The 23,922-nt window shown below is 41.8% G+C and overlaps 1 protein-coding gene across 1 annotated transcript in view; it reads left to right on the top strand.

Moving 5' to 3' along the window:
• The window catches only part of shank3a (SH3 and multiple ankyrin repeat domains 3a), a 994,510-nt gene that overhangs the window by 545,033 nt on the left and 425,555 nt on the right, over positions 1–23,922 (top strand). The window contains exon 12 of the mRNA XM_060842760.1: positions 18,270–18,436. Within this exon, the coding sequence (XP_060698743.1) occupies positions 18,270–18,436 (167 nt within the window). The remainder of the gene's footprint in view (positions 1–18,269; positions 18,437–23,922) is intronic.

The raw sequence follows: 23,922 nt of genomic DNA, 5'->3' as shown, positions 1-23,922 counted from the left end.
CCTTTCCTAGTCTCTTCATTTCTTTAACTTCCTCTTCTCATTTAAACCTCTCCTTAAAACCCATGACTTTGTCCAAGCCTTAAACATTTCTTTTAAGATCTCCCTCAATGTAACTTTTCTGTTTAAACTTCTGTTAATTATTTCAACATTGCTCAGACCTTTGAGAATACGAGTTGTGACATCAAATTGAGGTAGTACAGGATGTTGGTGAGGCCTCTTCTGGAGTACTGTGTGCAGTTCTGGTCGCCCTGTTATGAGAAGGATGTTACTTAGCTGGAGAGGGTTCAGAAAAGACTTACCAGGATGTTGCCAGGAAAGATTTTTAAAAAGACATGAGGGGCAATATTTTTACACAGACAGTGGTTCATGTGTGGAATGAATTTCCAGAAGATATGGTGGCTGCAGGTGCAGTTGAAATATTTAAAAGACATTTGACTAAGTTCATGAATAAGAAATGTTTGGAGGGATATGGAGCAAGTGTGGGCAGGTGGGCCTGTTTTGATTTGGTATCGTAGTCAGCATGGATTCATTGGACCAAAGGGTCTGTTTCCATGCTATACAATTATGACTCCAGAGCATGTTTTTCAACATTAATGTTACCACATAAATATAAATTAGTTTGTACAGCCATGCCCCCAGTTGAAAGACCTGCTGACATTCACTATCTAACATCCTGCTGAAGAATGAAAACTTGAGGCAAGGCCTCTTTGAGCATCCGACTGGCAGCACAAGTTGGCATTTCAGGTGGAGAAATTGAGGGGAGATAAAGTAAAATGATACTTGTCCAGAAAACATCGCATTGCACTTCTACAATATGGTCTGTTTATGCAATTAAAAAAAAAATTAAGTTATGTTGTGCATGTCACCTCAGATTTAATCATAGAGCCTCATTTACATTTCATCACAGTTATCTGCCACTTCTTTCTTCTGGGATAACTGTCTGACTGCTTTTGGGTTTGTGAAGTGGAGCTGAAAGTGGAGATTAGGTGTCTGAGAGGGATGTGGGAGCTTTCTATTTTATATCAGTAATTTGCAACTGGAGAATGTTGTTGGGCTTGGATGGCTGAGCATGTGTATTTCTGCATTAGATTTCTGCATGACTGAGAAACTTTAGTAATGGAGAGACACTGGAATCAGTTGAATGATGTTGCAGAGACAGCAACCATTCCTCCATTCATTCTTGCCTTTGCTCTTCAACAGATATTAATTAGTCACACTCTCTACTCTTCCCCCATAACATTGAGATCTTTTCTCCTTCATGTATTTATCCAATTCCCTTTTGAAATCACTATTCAATCAGTTTTCACAACCTTGAAGGCAGTTCATTCCACGTGGTGAGTTGTTATGACATGGAGTGCACTCTCTCAAAGGATGATGAAATCTGATTAAAAACTAAGACTTTCAAAAAGGGATGGTATAAATTTGCGGAGCTATGAGTAAAGCACAAATATGGGATGAACCGCAATCATTTGTAGAACTGACACATACATGACAAGCTGAATGACCTACTGTCTGTAGATTTCAATGATTGACGTCAAAGGAGGAATTGTGCCTGAAAATAATGAAGCTGGAGTTAAATCATGTCACTCAAAATCTCATCACCTTATGTGATAGTATTAACCAGTTTTGTGGAGATCCTTAACTATGATTCAACCCGAAGTGATTCAATCAAGCAACTCACTCTTCATAGTCCCAAAAGACTTGCACTTATAGAGCGCCTTTCGTAAACATGGGATGCCTCAGACCACTTTACAGTCAATGATTATAGTTTTGAATTGTAGTCATTGTTGTAATGTAGGAAACCTAGCAAACCTATATAATGAATCCCCCCGTAGATTGTCCATACTGTAATATATCACAGTTGAACATAGCACCCCACTAGGTATCTCCACACATGTGGGAATCACTAGCTTATTCTTCTTCCCCTCTGAAATGCAGACGAAAAGTAACTTCCCTGTTGCTGTCACAGACCTGATTTGCTGTGGGATCTCCAAAGTCTGTCTGGCTCAGTATTAGTGACTATACTCATTTTCCCTCATTAAAAAAAATTGTTAATAATTTATTTAGAAATCAGAGATAAAGTAAAAGGAGGAGCTTCTCAAATTCAATTGTTGCATTCACCTGGATTCAACTGTGTGTACACATGTATTAGCTAATTATAGTAATGGTGCAGAACTGTGTTCAATTCCACCCTTGGGTGACTGTCTGTGTGGAATTTGCACGTTCTCCCTGTGTCTATGTGGGTTTTGTCTGCATTGTCCAGTTTTCTCCTACTGTCCAAAGATAATAGGTGGATTGGCTAGGCTAAATTGCCCAATGTGTCCAGGGATATGTAATTTATGTGGATTAGCATGGAAAATGCAGAGTTATTGGGATAAGATAAGGGGTGGGTCTGGGTAGGATGCTCTTTGGAGGGTTGGTGTGGACTTAATGGGCCAAATGGCCTGCTTCCACACTGTAGGGATTCTATCATTTTATGATATAAGAAATACGAATGTGAGGAAGCCAGTTCACCTTTGATCCTGGTCTTCCATTCAATCGGTTCATCAGCAGATGCTGAACACAATGCCGTTTTCTGTCCCGATACCCACATCTTTTGATTGCCTTTGGAAAATTTTCCATCCTCTGTTCACACAGTGGCTGAACAACCCCAGCCTTCATGGGTGGAAACTTTCAAAGATTCATAAACCTGTGAATGAATACCTTTCTACTCATCTTTGTCCAAGATGACCAAACCCTTATTCTGTAAAGTTCTTTGTAATTATCTGATGGCCTGTCCTCATGCAGTAATTTTGAATAGTAATCTCTTATGTGCAACTTGTTTTATAAATCCAAAAACTCCATATCCACCATGGTAGTTACAAACTCAAACACTCTAAAAGGTTTGCCAAGTTTTATTTCCTTTTCATAATCACATTGATTATCCCTAATTATAGAATGAGTTTCTATATATCTTGTTATCACCCTTAATTAGAGTTTCTAGAAATTTCCCTGGTGTTAAGGTAACAGGCCTACATATCTCTGTTTTCTCTGTCTGATTTCTTGAATAATGGGCTTTCCTTTGCTGTTGTCTACTCTTTGGAGCCTGAGGATTGCTTGATTGAAGCTTGATCACATTCAAAATCAAGCAATCTCCAATGCCAGTTCTTTTAAGACCGTAAGATGCAGACTATCAGTTCCAGCAGACTTACTTTGCTGTCAGTCTTATTTTTATGTTTCTCACATGTTGTGTGAGCATCGTTGGCATCTCTTGTCTGTCCTTATTTGCTTTGAGCTGATAGATTCTTTAGGCCATTTCAGAGAACAGTCAGTGTCGACCTGTGAGACTGCAGTCACATGTAGGTCAGACCAGGGAAGAACGGCAGATTTCCTTACCCAAAGCATATTCGTAAACTGGATGATTTTTTTTGTTAATGACAACTGGCAAAAGTTAAATGGTCACCATTCGACTCACTTCCTTTTAAATTCCAGGTTTTATGGATTTCAAATTTTACCATCTTCCACCTGAGAATCCAACTCATGAACGCAGAGGATCACTAATCCAATAACAATCTCACTATACCACTGCCCCCTCCTACCCAATTAATTTCATACCTCCACTAATTTTTTAAACATCTTCATTCTGAGACTCTAGTTTCCCAGATATTTCTGGCATACCTTTTAGCCTTCTACCAACAAGCTATATTTGTTTAATACCTCTGCCATTTCCTTAGTCTCTTGTGTAATTGCTCCTGTCCTCCCCAGGAAAGGGTCTTATGTTTATTTCAGCCATCTCTCTCTTTATAGAAGCTTTTATCATTTTTTTCTCACTTTTCTAACTAGTTGACTCTCTCTCTATTTTAATCAATTTTTCTGTCAAACTTTGTTGAATTCTAATCTCTTCCCAATACTCAGGCTTACTGCTTCTTTTGGTAATTTTAGATGTGCTTTAATATATTATTTGTAACTCTTCTAGTTTGTCACAATTGGATCAATTTTCCATAGAGTTTTAATTCTTTATGTGATCAGTGGGATCAGTTTGAGGGAGCTGACAATTCCAAGGGAGAACCTTTTGGTCATGGAGGCCAGAGGCCTGGGGGTGGGGGATATTTCCTTGCGGGGGTGAGATGGTGATTGCAAATTGTGGTGCAAATTGGAGCCAGCTGGAGAGGGTGAAGATCTGAGCCTGGCAGAGGGACTGGAGTGGTGTCTTCATGGATGACACAGGAAATCAAGAGCCTTAGTTGGCAGGTTGAATACCACAGGGTGGGCTGTGATCACAGAAAGTTCTCAGGCAGGTATTTGAATCTAGAAGATAGCCCTTAAGGGAATGCCTCATAAACCTACCATGTTCAGTTCTCTCAGAAGTTACCAGAAGTTTTGGGCGACACAATTAAAGTTCAAAAGCTTCATGATAATGAGGTTTATGGCCGCGTGACTGATTAGATTCCTGTGAGCTTGCTGCTCTCAGGCCAGTCTTAATTCAAGCCAGAAATGGGCTGGTTGGAGATTTGGAGCCAAAACCAGACTTCAGACATCTACGTCCTCCACTCACACCAATTTGTTTTCAATTAGAATTCATCCCAATGTTTTAGTGAAATTTGTTGTTTCTTAGTTTCTTATGAATTACTTGATCTAAATTATGTTTTTGTCAGATTAATTATACATTTACTGCTAAACTTACCACTACTTCCAAATTTGTGCTGTGATACCAATTTGCAGTTGGACTGCGTATGTCACCAGTTCCATTGGTTTGCAAAGTGGTCTTCCCCTTCAAGAAGTAGCAGAACATACTGATATAGGAACAGCCCCTGTTGTTGTTCAATTAATTCATAAGCAATCTGTAATCTAACTCCTTATACCTACGTTTTCAACATATCTATTAATACATTTGGTTTACAAAATTTTGTTAATCTCAATTTTAAAATTAATAGTAGGTTTACCGTCAAATGTTGTTTGCAGTGTGACATCAGATTAGATCTTCTTACAGGCTTGAATTGCCACATAAATTTATTGAACAGTGAAGGAACAGAAAGCTAAGTGATAGCAAAATAATGTACTTTACAGCATTTGTAACATTTTTAACTTTCCCCTATAGAAATTAATAAATTGCTGAAAACAGAAAAAGAGGGACAATCTCATCGCTGCCCTTTGACATTCAATTGTGTTGCCATCGTAGAACTCACCCCATCATCCTGAGGGTTACCATTGACCAGAAACTCAAAACTGGACTTGCCAAACAAATACAGTGGCTACAAGAGCAGATCAGAGGCTGGGAACACTGTAATAAGTAACTCACAACGGCAGTAGATACATGGGAACACCACTACCAAAAGCAATTTCCCCTCCAAGCCATTCGCCATCCTGACTTACAAAATATATCACTATTCCTTCACTATCACTGGTCAAAATCCTGGCATTCCCTACCTAATGGCATTGTGGTTCTAACTATAGCAGTTCAAAAAGGCAACACATCACCACCTTCTCAAGGGCAACTACGGACAGGCGATAAATCCTGGCCAGCCAGTAACACCACATTCCATGTGTGAACAAATTTAAAAAAGCTAATTGCTCTGCACTCAAGAAATTATCAGGAATCTTAAAACAAAGGGCATCTTGTTTTCTTTCATCTCATGAACTACGTGACCTATCACTGAAAGTCCCAGGTGGGGTGTCATCAAAGATTCCAGATAAAATGTCTCACCTGAAGAATGCAGGTTTGTTCATGACAGCAATATGATTACTCGGGCTCCCTTGCTTTAACCAATTGCCTGCTAACTCCAGAAAGAGCAAGGGGATCAGGAGAATGTTAAATTTCACGTGAAAAAGAATGATTGAGATATGAGCATACATTTTTTTACTTAATCTCGTTTGCAGTAATTTGAATTAATGTGCTTCATTTTAGCTGAACCCCACCAGGATCTTTTCAAACCTATTACTTGGTACATTAACTAGGCCTGGTTTGAGGTAGAAATGTGTTAATTAATTGGTGTTTACATAAAAGTATAATTAGATATTCTCGAGCTTTTTTCTTGCGCTGGTAGGTCACTGTGCAAGTTCAGGCAATCTAATTTGAACTGAAAGGTGGAGTATTCATTTGCAGCGCTGTGTTGATTCACATCAGTTACTGGGGAAATTGGTCTTGAGAGTTACTGCATCCATGACCTTTTTCTGTTATATAGTTGACCAATGGGTTTCTCTCCCCAGGATATTAATTTTGAGCTGCAAGAAGCTAGTGAAGTACAAAAGGTCAAGAGAGTCTGGGGTTTAACCTCAATGATAGTTCAGCTTGTAATGCAACTAACTTAAAATTATACTCGAGGAGTCAAACCAATAAGTTATCCTTTTATAATTTTAACAAAGAATTGCTTTAAGATGGGAACAGGCAGCTGAAGCCAGTATTGTGTGTTATCTGCACAATGTACGAGCACATCTGGGTGACTGAGATGACGACCTAACACTCAAATGTCTATTCTGTCACCTGCAATCAAGCTCAAGGTTTTTGAGCTTGAGGTACAATCAGGAAATCTCCAGTAAATTCAAGAGGCATTCAGGACTGGTGGACAATTAAGCAACTCACTAGAGGAGGAGACTACACAAATAGCCCATTCTCGATAATGGGGGAGCCCAGTACATCAGTGCAAAAGCTGAGGCTGTAGCATTTGCAGCGACCTTCTGCCAGTAGTACTGAGTGGATCATCCATCTCTGCTTCCTTCAGTGGTCCCCAGCGTCACAGATGTCATTCTTTGGCCAATTTGCTTCACTGCACACAATGTCAAGAAATATCAAGTCACATGCAGACAGGGGTGTGAAGAAGGCATTTGTTACATTTGCCTTTATTGGTCAGTGTTTGAAGTATAGGGATTGGGATGTCATGTTGTGGCTGTACAGGACATTGGTTCGACAACATTTGGAATACTGCGTTCAATTCTGGTCTCCCTGTTAAAGGAAAAATATTGTTAAACTAGAAAGGGTTCAGAAAAGGTTTGCAATATATTGCCAGGGTTGAAGGGTTTGAGCTGTAGGGAAGAGGATGAACAGGCTGAGGCTATTTTCCCTGGACTGTCAGAGGCTGAGGGGTGACCTTTTAGAGGTTTATAAAATCAAGAGGGGCATGGATAGGGTAAATAGTTAAAGTCTTTTTACCCAGGGTAGGGGAGTCCAAAACAAGAGGGCATGGGTTTGAAGTGGGAGGAGAAAGAAAGAAAAGAGAATTTTGAAGGCAGAGGGTGGTGCATATATGGAATGAGCTGCCAGAGGAAGTGGTGGAGGCTGGTACAATTACAACATTTGAAAGGTATCTGGATGGGAATAGGAAATGTTTAGAGTGATATGAGCCAACTGCTGGCAAATGGGACTAGATTAGGTTAGGATATCTGGTCCGAAGGGTCTGTTTCTGTGCTGCACAATTCTATGACACTGAATGGTTGGAGTCTTGGGACATTGCAAAGGCTAGGGGTCCTGACAACATTTCAGAAATTGTGCTGCAATCTTCTACTCCGTATCTTGTCGCAGCCCAGCAAGGCTGTTCCAGTACACCTGCAACATTGGAAACTACTCAACAACATGGAAAATTTCCCAGGTATATCTTGTATACAAAAAGCAGGAAAACTCCAATCCAACCATTTACCAGCCCATCAGTCTAGCCCAATCATCAGTGCTATCAGGCAGCACCTGTTCAGCAATAACTTGCTCAGCGATGCCAAGGCCACTTAGCTTCTGATCCCATTGCAGTCATTGGCTTGAAACTGACCTAGACAAGACAGAAAAATGCAGTGGCTACAAGAGCAGGTCAGAGGCTAGGAATACTGCAGCAAATAACTCACCTCCTGTCTCCCCAAAGCCTTCCAATCAGTTACATGTCAGAGGTCAGGAGTGAGATGAAAGGTGTCATCAACAGTGCTATCCAGCAGCATCTGATCAGCAATGAGCTGCCCAGTCATCATCATCATTGGCGGTCTCTCACAGACATGTATGACTGTTCAACTCCAGCATGATGTGACTACCACAGGCTATTACACTTGGGGCAGAATGTGGACATGGGAAGGAGGTGGGTGTGACATTAGTATGGCAGCATGTTCCTTTCACTGTTTACTCCCAGATTCTGCTTTCTCCTGATGACAAGCCTTGAGATGCTCAATATCTTCCTGGATGCTCCTCCTCCACTTTGGACAGTCTTGGGCCAGTGATTCCCAGGTGTCTGTGGGAATGCTGCACTTCACCAGTGAGGCCTTGAGGGTGTCCTTGAAGCGCTTCCTCTGTCCACCTGGGGCTCGCCTGCTGTTTTGGAGCTGGAGTAGAACACCTGCTTGGGGAGTCCCATGTCGGTCATGTGGATGATGTTCTCAGCCCATCGCAGCCAATCAAGGTGGGTGGGGGTTGCCAGGGCCTCGATGCTGGGAATGTTGGCCTGGTCGAGGACCCTGGTGTTGGTGCATCTGTCTTCCCACCTTATTCGCAGGATCTTGTGCAGGCAGCATTGGGGGTATTGCTCCAGCGCCTTGAGGTGTCTGCTGTAGACAGTCCACATCTCAGAGCCATATTGGGGGACGGGGGGAGGGGGTGGGGTGTGGGGGTGCGGGGACCACCACAGCTCTCTATACCTTGATCTTGGTGTCAGATCTGATGTTGTTGTCCTCAAACACCTTTTTCCTCAGGGAGCCAAAGCAAACTGGGGGCAATGCTGGATCTCTTCATCAACAGCTGCTTTGGCCAATAGGGCACTTCCAAGGTATTGGAAATGGTCACCATTTTCTAAGGCCTCCCCTGTGGACCTTGATGTTCAGGGGTTTGCTCCACAATGCCAAGCCAGATTGGTGGAGGGCCTTTGTCTTGCAGATGTTCAGGGTGAGACCCATGTTCTCATATTCCTCCATTAAGGTGCTGATACTGGCCAGGAGTACATCTTCTAAAATTATGTATGTACAGGCATCATCTGTGTACTGCAGCTCGATGACACTGGTTGGAGTGACTTTGGTTTTGGCTTGAAAATGGTGGAATAATTTCCCACAAGTTCTGTAAGTTAGCTCCACTCCAGCAGGGAGTTTGTTGTTGGTGAGGTGTTGAACTTCCTCCTTGAACCACTGCAGCCCACATGCTGTAGATAGAGCCCACAATGCCATTAGGGAAGGAATCTCTTCACTTCACCTCACAACGTGCAGGGTAATGTCCCATTTGATCCACCAATGGACCCCACCTGCCTGGATAGGTGCACCTCTGATAACACTCAAAAAGCTTGACATTATCAGGACAAAACAACCCACTTGATTGGCACCACATCTATAAGTATCCATTCCTTCCCATCACCAATGCTCAGTAGCAGCACTGTGTACTATCTACAAGATGCACTGCAGAAATTCACGAACACACCTGAGACAGCATCTTCCACACCATCACCACTATCATCTAGAAGAACATGGGCTACAGATAAATGGATGTATCTCCACCTGCAAGTTTCCCACAAGCCGTTCACCATCTTGACTTGGAAATATATTGTCACCATTTGATCCAAAACTTGAAACTCCCTCCCTCATGGCATTGTGGTCTCTATCTACAGCATGTGCTCTGTAGTAATGCAGGAAGGAGATTCAACATCACCTTCTCAAAGACATCCTCAAATGGGCAATAAAAGCTGGCCCAGCTAGCAATGCCCACATCCCATAAGTGCATGATAAAAAACGGAATCATTTTTGTATTTTGTTCCAGTCACCCTTAGGGTGGCTTAAGTTTGTACAAAAGGAAGATGATGAAGAATGAGTAGCTAGGGAGCAGTGCAAGAATTGAGTGAAAGTGCAGAACTGTACAAGACTTCGCCGTCCAATGTAGACATCAATTTCTAGGGCAAAGATGACCTTGTACAAGACCTGTACACCTAATAATATTAATTACTGATTTTGGATTAGTTTTAATCACCCGTGGAAAACAATTTTGCCTTGTGATTTTATCTGTTTATTTCACTAGTGATTTCCAGATGTTTAGCAAGTGTCTATATTATAATGTACAGTGATATGGAATAGGCTTGACGGATAAATGGATCTTTTCATTGCTATCGTTTTCGTTACCATTGTTTAGTAGACAGTAATTTCAACTCAAAGCAGAAGATGACAAGACTGTGAATCAAATGATAGTGAGCACAGCAGTGAACAGAGAAATCAGGAAACAGCTGAGGATGGTTGATCCCAGAGCCCTATCCTGAGAAACTGCCTGGTTTCAGGTCCCACCTGCTCCAGAGTTTGTAATAACATCTCCAAACAAATTGATTAGGAAATATATAATCTGAGGAACTGCAGAGATGACCTAGGACTAAGATAACTGACCTCCAACAGCTTCAACCATCTTCCTTTGCAGCAGGTATAACTCCAGCCTTATAGGTTGCCCTGATGTGCAGGGTTATCCTATCATTGAGGAGGGGGATATTTGTGGACCCTCCTCCAGCATGTTGTTTCATTGTCTACCACATTTATGGCTGGATGTGACAGGGGAGTAGAGCTGAGATCTGATCAGCGGCTGTTGGATTGCTTAGCTCTCTCTGACAATCTGCTTCTGCTGTTTGGCACACAGCTAATCTTCTGTAGCTTCACCAAGCTGACACCTCATTTTTCTGCTATGCCTGGTGCAGCTCCTGGCATGCCCTCTTGCACTCTCCATTGCACCAGGGTAGATTTCCTGGCTTGATGGTAATGGGAGAGTGAGGAGTGAGTTGGGGCCATGATGTTGTAGATTGCATCAGAGTAGAATTCTACTGTTGCTGATGGCCCACTGCACCTCATGGATTGCACGATCTTTTCCAAATCTACTTCATTTGGTGATCACAACACTCAACACAATGGAGGAGATTTTAGTCCTAGGTATCTAAACAGGACTTCTCACAAAAACAGCTCATGGTCAGCCTTCCTGATACTGTCAGGGACAGATGCATTCTTGGCAAGTCAACTGATGAAGGTGAGGTCAAGTAGACGTTTCCCTCACTGCCTGTCATTACCCCAGTCTGGCAGCTGTCACGATCAGGGCTTGAACAGCTCAACCAGTGGTGTTGTTGTGCCACTCCTGGTGATGGACATTGAAGTGTGTCCCCCCCCCCCCCACCTAGAGGTAAATCCTGTGCCCTTGCCACCCTGAGTGCTCCCTCCAAGTGGTGTTGAATACAGGGAAATATTGATTCATCAGGTGAAGAGGGTTGTGTGGTCGGTGATAATCAACAAGTGATGGGGGGGGTTGTCCTTGCTCATTTTTAATTTGATGTCATTGAAACTTCACGTGGTCGGAAGTCAGTGGTGATTCCACAGCAATTCCGTCCTGATTGTATTCCACTGTTTTGTTGTCGCTGTTGGTGGGACAGGATGTATCCAGTGATAATGATGGCATTGTCGGAAACATTGTGTATAAGGTATGATCTGAGAGTACGTCTGTGTCAGACTGTGGCTTGGTATAGATGGTGTATTGGCTTCCAATTTTGGCACAGTCCCCATCTCCTTTCAGCTGTTACTAAGGAGCATTTTGCAGGCTCGCCAGGGCCTGCTGGGTTGTTTTTGGTATCTAGGTTAACGCTGGGTTGTCTGTCCAGTTTCATTCCTTTTTAAACTTTGTTGTGATCACAATAGCTGAGGATCTTACTGAGCCATTTTAAAGGGTGTTCATGAGTTGGCTGCTATGTGTCAGGGCTGACATGTAAGCCAGATCAGTGAACAATGATAGATTTCCTTCTCAGGTGGTATAACTGAACCAGATGGGTTTTTAACCACAACAGATTCATATTTCATTGAGACATTCCATATTTATTGAATTTAAATTTCTGCAACTGCAGTGTTGGGGCTTGAACTGTTTCCCAGAGCATTTGCCTGGGTGTCTGGGTTAATAGTCTGTCTTATGACATTACCTTGTCACTTTAGCCTTCTTGAATACCATCATGTATAGGTCATTGATTTACTAACGGGGCACTCCATATTCAGTTGAATAGGCAAGCATCATTGTAGTTGCAACTGAGGGTCCCCAGTTGTCATCAGATGAATAGGGGTTATATTAGGGTGATATAACCAATCAGTTGAAGCCAGTGAAAAGGGCACCATCGTAGTTGATAATAGCTAATCCCTGATTATTTTGTCACCTATTTGCATATTGCTTAGAAGAAACAAATGTTTAATTTATAGAGTCATAGAGATGTACAGCATGGAAACAGACCCTTCGGTCCAACCCGTCCATGCCGACCAGATACCCCAACCCAATCTAGTCCCACTTGCCAGCACCCAGCCCATATCCTTCCGAACCCTTCCTATTCATATACCCGTCCAAATGCCTTTAAATGTTGTAATTGTACCAGCCTCTACCACTTCCTCTGGCAGCTCATTCCATACACGTACCACCCTCTGTGTGAAAAAGTTGTCCCTGAGGTATTTTTTACATCTTTCCTTTCTCACTCTAAACTTATCCTCTAGTTCTGGACTCCCCAGCTCCAGGGAAAAGACTTATCCATTTATCTTATCCATGCCCCTCATAGTTTTGTAAACCTCTATAAGGTCACCCCTCAGCCTCCGACGTTCCAGGGAATACAGCCCCAGCCTGTTCAGTCTCTCCCTATAGCTCAAGTACCTTTCACAACTTCAGGATCTTTCCAAAGCACTTTACTGCAGATTGAATACTTTGTAAAATGTACACATTGTAATAACGGATAAATTGCAATCTATTTATGCACATCCAGGCTCCCCAAACAGTAATGTGACAAATGATTACATATGCAATGCTTGTGACATTGGTTGAGAAATATAACTTGGTCATGACAAAGGATAACCACTAATTTTCAAAATCATGTCGTGGGATCTTTTCTCTGCAGATGACAGGGGAGACGCAACCTGAATTTAATCTTCAAAAAATTGCTCACTAAATCCCTCAGCTCCCCACCCACCTTCTGAACACAGCTTAATCGTACCTGCTTTACCTTCTCAAAATGGACTTCAACACCACGCCCCATCACTTTCTTGCCATAACTCACAACATCCTTCATTCTCACCATAGAAACACATCAGGTTGAATTTCTAGCTGCAGTGAGGGAGAGCATGGAGGCAGGCAGACTTGGAAATTTGCCCCATCAGCCAGAAACCCCTGGATTCCCAGTACCATCCCATCCTGGATGGAGGTACAGGGGCTATCTGTCCACGTGCCTCATGCAGCCAATAAGGCTGTTCAAAGACCAAATATCAGAGGCCAACTGGACATTATCAATTAACCTCCAGGCACCAAGTGGATTCAGAGACCAACCCCTCCACCTTGAAGTCTACTGCTTCTTTAATGGTGGAGGGCCACCTCTTGGCTATTCTTAATTGGGCATGGGTCTACCCTCTGAGTTAATTAATTTAGGGAAAATCACAGTTTAGTGAAAATTCCCAGCACAAGACCATGTTTCTGACCACCATTTGATCCAAACATCAGGGTCCTGTAGCCTGCGGGGAATATTTCTACATCGAGTTGTCTTGACCTCATCCATATTGTTCCTGTTAAAGTCATTCCCTCGGAATCATTGCAAATCCCCATTCTCCTTTTTGATTAAAGTGTTCCCCTTAGCTTCCCTTCTTACCCAGCTCTATCCTTCCGAATGTCTCCCCTCAAATTTCCACTGCACTGGAGGAATAGTCTTGGCACGTTATGCCAGGGATTTTTCCATTTTCTCTCCTCCTTGCACCAAAAGTACTGAGGTTCCCTCCCACCCTGGCTAAGATCAGCAATTTAGTCCAGGCAAAGTCTCAAATCTAGATCTACTTTACTGTGTCTTGGTGTCACAGAAGGTGTCTTTCAGATGAGACACTAAAACAAGACTAGGTATGATCGCTCAGGTTTTTCTAAAAGGTAATACTGAAGTATTTTGGAACATTTTTGGTTTTGTGGTAAATATACATTTCTCAATCAATGATCATGAAAACAGATTCTCTCATCATTATGTCATTGCTATTGATGGTGACCTCGCTGTGCACAGTTGGTTGCCTCATTTCTTACAGTGCAACAGTTATTGCATTCCAAAATGCTTCGTTCCAAAGCATTTCTGAACACCCTGAAGTATAAATGCAAGATGATCTTTGATTATAATTTTTCACCAAGTCCCTTTCTCAAAGAAAATCAGTTCAAACAGCTCAATGTTTTCGCATAAACTTTTAAGTGTTTATTCCGAAAAACATATTTGTTGCTCCTTTTCGAACATCCTCAGGAGCAGGCATATCCTGAACAGTACTTCAGATATTTACATGCTTCAAGTGTTCTCTGCATTGCATTTCACTGAGGGAAATTTTGTGCCTTGGCCGATAAGCTCTGCAAATTATGCCTCATATTCCACTGAGGCAGTCACAGTCCAGATGGTGCCTGTTTGCCCATTTGCAAACAAGAAAACAGACTCTTGCAAATAGTACTGCATGCCAGGTCTGACTGTTTAGATTGGAGAATGCTGTATGACTGTCATTTTGCACTAGTCCTTAGTGCATGTGACTCAGGGGAAATCAAACAGGGTTCCAAATCTTGATTTCTTGCAATGACCTCTACTCTGAATGTCTGGTGTGAGAACAAGATTGGGCGCCTCTCAAAGTCACTTATAATGAAACAGCTATTCTTCATTTTAATATATGTTTTGTGTCTAGATGTGAGTAACACTAATAAGGCTGGCATTTATTATCCATCTCTCGATGCTCCAGAAAAAGTGATTGTGGACCTTCTTGAATTGCTGTAGTGTATGTAATGAAGGTGCTGACAACTTTGTTTGCTGATAGGTTCTAAGATCTTGATCCAGCAACTGTGAAAAAGTAACAATAAATGCCTAAGTCAAGATCATTTAAAAATCACACAACACCATGTTATAGTCCAACAGGTTTAAATGGAAGCACTGGCTTTCAGAGTGTTGCTCCTTCATCAGATAGCAGTGGAGCAGGATCATAAAATACAGAATTTATAGCAAAAGATTACAGTGTCATACTGCTGAAATGATATATTGAACACACTTAGATTGTTGTTAAGTCTTTCTAAGTAGAACCAGCCTGACTCAAGATTGGGATACAGACAGACTCTAACCTCACATCTTTAATGCATTGTTGAGCTGAGATGTCACTTTATTTTTAATAAAACCTTAAGTTATCTCGAGAATGTGACTTAAAAGAAGTTCTGGGATTTACATATTAATGAACCACAGTCTGAAACCTATTGTAAAAGTTGAAAGACTTAACAACAATCTAAGTTTGTTCAATATATCATTTCAGTTGTATGATGCTGTAATTTTTTGCTATAAATTCTGTGTCTTATGATCCTGCTGACAGCTACCTGATGAAGGAACACTGCTGCAAAAGCTATTGCTTCCAAATGGACAATAACCTGGTGTTATGTGATTTTTAAACTTTGTCCACCCCAGTCCAACACCAGCTCCTCCATATTACTGGGGCAGCACAGTGGCTCAGTGGTTAGCACTGCTGCCTCACAGCGCCAGGGTCCTGGGTTTGATTCCTGCCTGTTTGTGTGGAGTTTGCACATTCTCCCCGTGTCTGCATGGGTTTCCTCCATGCACTCTGGTTTCCTCCCACAATCCAAAGATGTGCAGGTCAGGTGAATTGGCTAAATTGCCCACAGTGTTAGGTGCGTTAGTTAGAGGGAAATATAGGGTAGGGAAATGGGTTTGGGTGGGTTTTTCTTCGGAGGGGACTTGTTGGGCCGAAGGGCCTGTTTCCACACTGTAGAGAATCTAATCTAAAAGTCAAGATCATGAGGATTCTAGAGGAGAAGTTGAAGATGGTGGTGTTCCCATTGCTGTGATCCCAGCTGATGATACTGCTGGATGAGACAGATGACAGAATGAAATCTGGCTTGATGTTTTTCTTGGTTTAGTGAGTTAACTTGGTGGTTAGTCACCAAGTCACATCCACACAAAAGTGTAGATTTTCCTTAGTGGCTGAATGGATACTTATTAAAAAAGGAGATATAAACAAACCAAACTATCTAAATATAAAGGAGCGTTAACTAGATTTAAACAACACATCAAAACAAAGTTTCTAAACATTTCCTGACAATGTCTATTATAGAAACACAAATTCAGATAAATTGTATTCCTTATCTCAACTCTTCCAGCTTATACTTATGTGATTCTTTAAGCCCTTTCCCATGCACTGTGAAGGCAGTTCCTTCCAAATCTTCCAATATGAACTCTTTACAATTCTAAGAGACTAAACTGTCTGAATTCCAATAACCTACAGATTTTTAAGCAAGCTCCCCTGTCCTGGAAATTTCGCGAATTCTTTCTGTTTGCTGAAGTGTTTTCTTCACTGAGCTGCTCGGATCTTTCTTTAAGGAGAGAAACTAATCTTGCTTCTAAATTAAATATAATATGAACAGATTTTTTTAAAAAAATCTTGTTCATCCTAGATTCTTGTGAACTGAAAACAAAGCTAATATTCTTACATGTTTACTCTATCTGCCATAAATCCAACAGTACAAACATTTCCTATTGACACCTATTTGCTGACAAAATGCTGGATTTAGATTACTGTTCGCAAGGATTCCCTGATCCTCTTTTTAAAAGGAAGGTAATCAACAACTATTTGCATTTATTTTATAATCCAAATTTTAAAAGTTAAATTTACATATAAATTATATACCTATCATGACATCACACCTTTGCTCCTTTCCCCTCCCCCCCCCCCACCCCCCGTAGTAAAAGTCACCACTGTGAGAGGTACTACTGTAGAAAGTTTGAAAAATGTTTTAGTTAGTCTTTTAGTTGTTACACCTGGTGGACACTGATAGTAAATATTTAGGTTCATGGATCAGGATTAATGTTCTCATTAATAAGGCTTTAAATAATAACTTAGTAGCTGTACTTTTGTAAAGATTGCCACAAAAACTTCTCGATAAAGGTACTGTACATGTCATTCAATGCTAGTTGTGCGGCTATCAAACCTGTCATCAAACCAGTCACCAAACTATTTTCCCTTTGCAAAAGGAAATGGAGGTCTTCACCTTGAAGAGAACTGGAGAAATTTTGATCATTGCATGGAAATGACTTACTGCCCAGATTGGAAAAAAAGTTGTGACCCACCTTGTCTATTTCAAAATGAAGCTCTAGGGAAATCTAGTATCTTAGAATCCCTCCAGTACAGAGCCAGGCCATTCAGCCCATTGAGTTCACACCAATCCTCTGAAGAGCATCCCTCCCAGACCCACCTACCCTATGCCTTCATTCTGTATTTCTCATGGCTACTCCACCTAGTCTGCATGTCCCTGGACCCTATGGGCAATTTAGCATGGCCAATCCACCTAACCTGCACATCTTTGGACTGTGGGAGGAAACCGGAGCACCCGCAGGAAACCCCCACAGACACGGGGAGAATGTGCAAACTCCACTCAGACACTTTGACATCCCAGTAAAATTTTAAAATCACTCTAGAGACTCTCTGTGTCTTTTGAGAGAGGTATCTCACCTTGGACAGAGCCTCACCATTTACGGCTGATCTAGTGAGGAAGTCTCTCAAACAGAATGATCTTTAAAAATTCAGTTTGTTCGATTCTCTTTCAAAGAAATAAAATGCATTTTTGTATCCTTTCTAAAGAAATAGTTTCAACTTAAGATACTCTTTCCAAGAAGATCCTAGCTAGAAGTAGCAGGCTTTGCAGGATTTGACATATTTTTAACAAAAATCCCGTTTCCTGAACTTGGGTTGGATAGGAAGAGCGGGGAAGAGGCAGGAGATGAAAGGTTATAGACAAGGAAAAGGATTGGAGAGGAGAGGTATAATAACCCTGCGTGAAGGGAGTGGCCTGTGCAGGGGAGGGTTACCTGTGAATGTAAGGGGGGGTGGAGGGGGGGGGATAGCCGGTAAAGGGGCGGGAGCGGAGCAGGGCTGCCCTGGGTGGGGCTAGCAGCGAGGTCATTCCCAGTGAGAGGGGCGGGCTCGGTGTGAGCGGATGGGGCGGTCTGAGGCGTTAGTTTGGTTTCCAGCCCGGGAGTGAGTGAGCGAGCCGGAGCTCGGATTCAGCCGCTGACATGTGAGGGAGCTCCCGGGGCCGGGGGAGGATGCCGCAGCTCTGGCTGCGGCCGGCGACATCAGCGCCCTCCTCGGACTAGCGATGTCAGCGGAGCCGGGCGGCCGTCCGAGCCCAGCCCCGGCCGGGAGAGGCCGAGTGCACTGAAGCCACTGTCATTCCCCTCAGCACCGCCCGTCCCCCCACCCCCCCCCAAGCCGTCCCCAGTCCCGGGCAGCATGCGGGAGGGGACACCCCCCGGTCCCGGTCCCGGGTCTGGGAGAACTACTGTCACCTATGTTTTTGTTTACAGCCCGAGCACCGTGAGCGCCGAACCGAGCACGACCCCAGCTCCTGTACATAGAGGACCCAAGCGCAAACTGTACAGTGCCGTTCCGGGACGGACCTTCATCGTGGTGAAACCCTACCAGCCCCAGGGAGAGGGTGAGATCCTGCTGCACCGAGGGGAGCGAGTTAAAGGTCAGTGCGGAGCCCCATATCCTAGAGCTGAACCACCCATCTCACCCAATCTCTGTGTACCTCACCATCGCCCACACTAATTCTCTCTTACCGTCTGTATTTCACTCTTTCAGAACTCACTTCTCTCTCCTTTTGCATCATTTCATCTCCGAGGCACGATGTACTCCTGAACACTCTAACTATTCCCTCTCCATGGTGCTGAAATGAATGAATGGTCCCTGTCTATGCCCTCTCCCTGTCTATGCCCTCTCCATGGTGCTGAAATGAATGACCGGTCCATGTCTATGCCCTCTCCATGGTGCTGAAACACCTCTTTCCATCCGCCTCTCATTTCTCCCTTCCCGCCATCTGTCCCCTTTCGATGCTACTGAACACACGCACTCATTCCTTCTGCATGCTGCCCATTCCTTCCCGAGACTCTGCATGTTCACCCAGCTCTAAATGATAACTCAGTTGCACGAAGAACACAATTCTGGAATCAGATTCAATTCACGTATAACTTACCAGCTCCATTTCTTGGCCAATATGTATTTATTTATTTTCCATTTCTGCATCATCCTTACATGCCACATGCAGAGGTCCGCTCTCATGGCAAAGGTAAATGTGCTGTTTTCTTCTACCAAGTTTTCTCTCCATTGTCTCCCCACCCAATCATTTAATTTCACAGCATTTGGTACCAAGTTTCAAAATTTGAAGCCCTGTTCTACCGTGTTCCTCTTCTTGTGTGTGTCTGTGCCTATGTGTGTGGAAGAGAGAGGGAGAAAGAGTGATGTACAGAGTGAGAGCCTGGTCATGCATAAGTTGTTCTCAGACCCAGGATGTTGCCACTTGCAGTGTTCATCCCTTCGAGTTGCAGCAATAGGCTTGTCAGAAGCTACCTCTGTTTTCTAAACTATGACTTTAGTTGAAAAAGACAAAGAGATGGCTGTTCTAGTTTCCTCGCCTTCTGGTTGGAGTATTTGTTTTCAGCTGGTAATGTCAAGAAAGTGTGAGGAACCAAAAATGTTTAACTTTCTTTGTTGAAGTTGGCAGCTCATTGTCCACATTGCTTTCATCTTGTTCATTTATTGACATCCTCTTTGTGATGGGTTCTTGTTCCTTAACTCCTTCCAATGTTGTGGAAACATAAAAGGTCTCAGTCCACCTCTTGCAGTTACATAGCAGCCAAGTTCATTTGATTACACTCTTGCAATTATCTGTTGTATAACAGAGGGTCTCAGCAAACCTCTTGAAGTCCATTGTTTTGATTGGATATTTGACCTTACGTCAATCAGATTGGGAGAGTATCAACTGATCACTCACCATTTCGTCTTACACGACAGGGGCTTGCATTCACATTTTCACAGATCTTACAGATTAGTGCTTAGATTTATGTATGGAGAGATTCTGATGCTGTGTAACTGTGAAGGATTAGCTGAGGATATGCACTACCTGTATACAGATCCATGGGAATACTTTCAGATGCATTCAAATGTGAGACAAATGCAAGCTTTGCACTTAAGACTCCACTCATGCTATAAGTTAGAGGTCATTCATGTTGCACTATCCAACAATGAAAAGACTATGATTCTTAAACATACTATACAACTGCTAGGAGCTTTCTAAAACTCTTTTAATCACCGCAAAACAGTAACTAGATTGCCTGAAACACTAGGTAAAAACAATGACTACAGATGCTGGAAACCAGATTCTAGATTAGAGTGGTGCTGGAAAAGCACAGCAGTTCAGGCAGCATCCAAGGAGCAGTAAAATCAACGTTTCAGGCAAAAGCCCTTCATCAGGACTACATGCTTGAAACACTCCCAACCCCAAGAACTATGGATACCAACTGAAGACATGGAACCTTCTTAAGCATAACTAAAATAAATAACCAAAATATCGTTGTTTAAATGTTTCTTTCTGTTTCACCTTTTACTTTTTCTGTTGCTTTTCTTTTCTCAGCTCTTCAGTTCGTCCCATTTAACCCTCCCCCCCCCCAACATCCCCAAACTCTTTCATCCACTCTTGATGTTGCTGTTTCACACTCACCTTGTGCCTTTAATCACCTTTTGGATTTATGATTTTGTGCAGCTCCATCTCAGACCACAATACTGTTTCTAATTCTCATTTATCTTGTGCTTTCGGTTTCTTTATTTGTATCTCTGTCAGTTACTGCTTTTTTCTGTCTTGGCAATCTCCTAACTGGCCTACCTGATGAAGTCTAAGCTGAGAGGCTTGGTTGGTTATTGATCATAAAGGTCATTATGGTTCATTTTACATCCTCATCTACCATGCAAAAATGATTTACTTTGCCAGGTGAGAAAAACCTGGCTGTTATTTTCCCCTACCTAGTAATGTAGGTGTTTGGCAAATAGCATCAGCTTTAACACATCCCCAACATAAGTTAAATTAGCACAGAACTTCAGAGTTTGGAAGCAGAATTGCAGCATTATGTGGGCTGGAATCTAATAATACATGATTGGATGTGAATGAATGCCTGGAATCTGATCTAGGGTTGGGCTAGTTTATTTGCATGACAATGGATGTCTTGGACTGAGGGTTCTAATCAAAAGGTTGAGTGATTTTTTTGTAAAATAATGAATATCTGCGACTGAGCTGCAGCCTGAAATCTAATAGAGGAGTTACGTTGGATTAAATACACAAAGCATATATGGCTGTCAGTAAGTTACAGGTGAAATTTAATTGAGGAGTTTATGTAGTTCATGTAAAAGATACCCTGGAGTGACTGATTCAGTCAGAAGGTCACCAATTGTTGTACTTCAGAGTCAGCATCAGCAGGAGGTGATTATAATAGCATACAGGTGCTAATGCAATGCAGACATAACCACAATTTGCATTAACTTAGAGAATCTTTATAGAGGACTTAACATTTGGATGAGATATTAAAGCTGGTGTCCAACCTGAGCACTCAAATGGTTTCAAAAGATACCAGGGCTTTATTTGAAAAACAATGGGAACTTCTTCCTGATGCCCTAACCAGTATTTATCCTTCAACCAATCCTACTGCAGTGGTGACCTGATTCTAGCTGTTTGTGGATCTTTACTGTGTGTAAATTGACATTCATGCTTCTGTACATTACAGTAGTGAATGCATTTCATAATGTATTCTGTTATCTTAAAAGCATCTTGAGAACAGTTCTTTCTATATGTACTGTGAAATACAGGTTAAATCTGGCTGCTTGCTTGACATCTTGTAAGTTAAATTTCAGAATGTTAATATACTTTATATTGCAAAATAATTTCTATTGCTACTGTATTGATAACCATAACATCTGAAGATTACAATACATAAAACTGTAGACATTACAGTATTGATGAAATGCAAAAAGATAGACTGCCTAAGCACTGTGAGAATAGGAAGACTGACTCTCAGATCCTAGCATGAATCTATGAGTAAATTCAAAGTTTCAGGCAATTCTGGGCTCTGGAAAGTTTCTGCTTGCTCTATTGACTCCTGACACACAGCTTGTTGAAATTTCACAGTAATCTTGCCACAGTAACAAAGCTTGAAGTCATGGAAGCCATTTCCTCCATTTTGACTTTTGGGAATTCTATGATATTGTATATACCATTGGGTGTTCAAAATTTGCATACAGAAAATCCTTGGCTCTTGAGGCAATATAGAAGATATTTTCAAATCAAATTGGGAATAATATTGACGCAAGTGGAATCCACCACCTGTAGTCATTCATCCTAGGATCTACAGCCAAAAAGCAATTCACTATACTGAGGAATCTTAGCCTGCAATGAAAATTTTGATCCTTATCCAATTTATTATGAATTTTAATTGTGTTAATTTCATTAGCAGTTTGGCATTTTGTGGGGGAGCCTGACACTCAAAAACACTCATACGCTTATTTTGTGATATGCTACTGGACTAACAATCCAAAGTAGGTCATTTTAAATCTCCACATTCAAGTAAAACTTGAATTCAATTTTTGGAGACGGCAATAAAATCAGGGAATAGTAAACATGGCCATGAAGTCGTTGCATAGTTGTAAAATCCCAACTCGTCCACCTTGTTTTTTTAGGGAAGGAATCTGAGTATTCTTGTAGGTAAACTCCACAACAAAGTGCTTGACTTATTATTGTCCTATGAAAAGGCAAAGCAAGACACACATTTGTATCAAATAACTAGCATGAATCAAACAGGAACAAATTTGGAATTCGCGATAAATGCTGATATTCCCAGTGATGTCAGATCGCCTAACACGTAGACGCCTGCAGATTAATAATTGAAGCATAAAACACATCTGGAAACCTTTCTACCCTCTTATTTCGCTGTGGGAGTTGACCAGGTACTTTGTCCTTACTAAAGTTTGCATCATAGTGATTTGCAGGTTATCACTAAGTTGAACTAGGAATATGTCATGAGGGGAAAATCTCTGCTCATTGTGGTGGTGCGACCCAGCAGGGAACTTCTATCAGTTTCCCTCTGTCTCTGCATTAGAATATTTGGAACCCAGTAATCAGGGAAGCAGCTTGTGTTGCAAATGGATAACTAGTTTCAAAGTGGGTGTCCCAAATTGCCTATCAAAAATGTGAGGTCTTCATAGTCCCTTAAGTGTTCAGTGTAAAACAAAGATGCTGTAAATCAGCATAGAATTATAAATTCAGAACAAATAAGTTAGAAGTAAGGCATCTCTTCATTCTCCAAGCCCCTGCCAGTCCCAATAACCCTGGATTCCCAGATAGAGTAAAACACTGTCTAATTCAGTCTTGAGTATACTCAATTACCCAGCCTCCACTGATATCTGAGAAAGGGATTCCACAGATTAATGATCTTCTGCAGAAAGAAATTCCATTGCCTTCCTAATTGCTTTTAAATCTACATGCTACCCTTTTATGATTCATGTACAAGGATACCAATATCATTCCATATTACAGCATTATTTAGTAACTATCTATTTAAGTTAATTCTGTTTTTCTGTTCATCATGTCAAAAAAACCCACACATTTTCCTGAATGTTTATCCCCATGTATAAAGTTATTTTTTTCCTGAGCATGACCCTTATAATCTTACAGTTTATTCGAGTTACATGCACACAGAAGTACAGATAGCAGCTTTCTTTCTCAAAAGAATATTTGTGAACTAGTTGCATTTTTACAACAAATTTGACAGCTTCAGAAACTGACTGTCTCTTTTTATCAGATTTTTCAGAAATCATTTAATCTGAATTTAGATTCTCAACCTGTCACAGTAAATTTAAGTTTTCTCTCTCTGGATTAATAATCCACGTCACAGAATTACTAATCCAGTGACTCCATCACAATAACACATCAGCTTTATGTCATCCTCACCAGTAGCCCCACCAAACATTTACAAGGAGTGAACCAGCAAAGCCTAGGAATGTTGGAGGTAGCTGGAGCCTGAAGAAAAGACAAGATCTGCTCACCATCTTCCTGTGTCCAGCATCTCCATACTCAACTTCCTCTGAGACTCCTCTATTTCATCTACTTTCCACACCACCATCTTGTATCACTGT

The sequence above is a fragment of the Hemiscyllium ocellatum genome, chromosome 23, assembly GCF_020745735.1.
Source record: "Hemiscyllium ocellatum isolate sHemOce1 chromosome 23, sHemOce1.pat.X.cur, whole genome shotgun sequence".
Taxonomy (NCBI): Eukaryota; Metazoa; Chordata; class Chondrichthyes; order Orectolobiformes; family Hemiscylliidae; genus Hemiscyllium; species Hemiscyllium ocellatum.
This window is presented reverse-complemented; position numbering and strand designations above follow the sequence as displayed.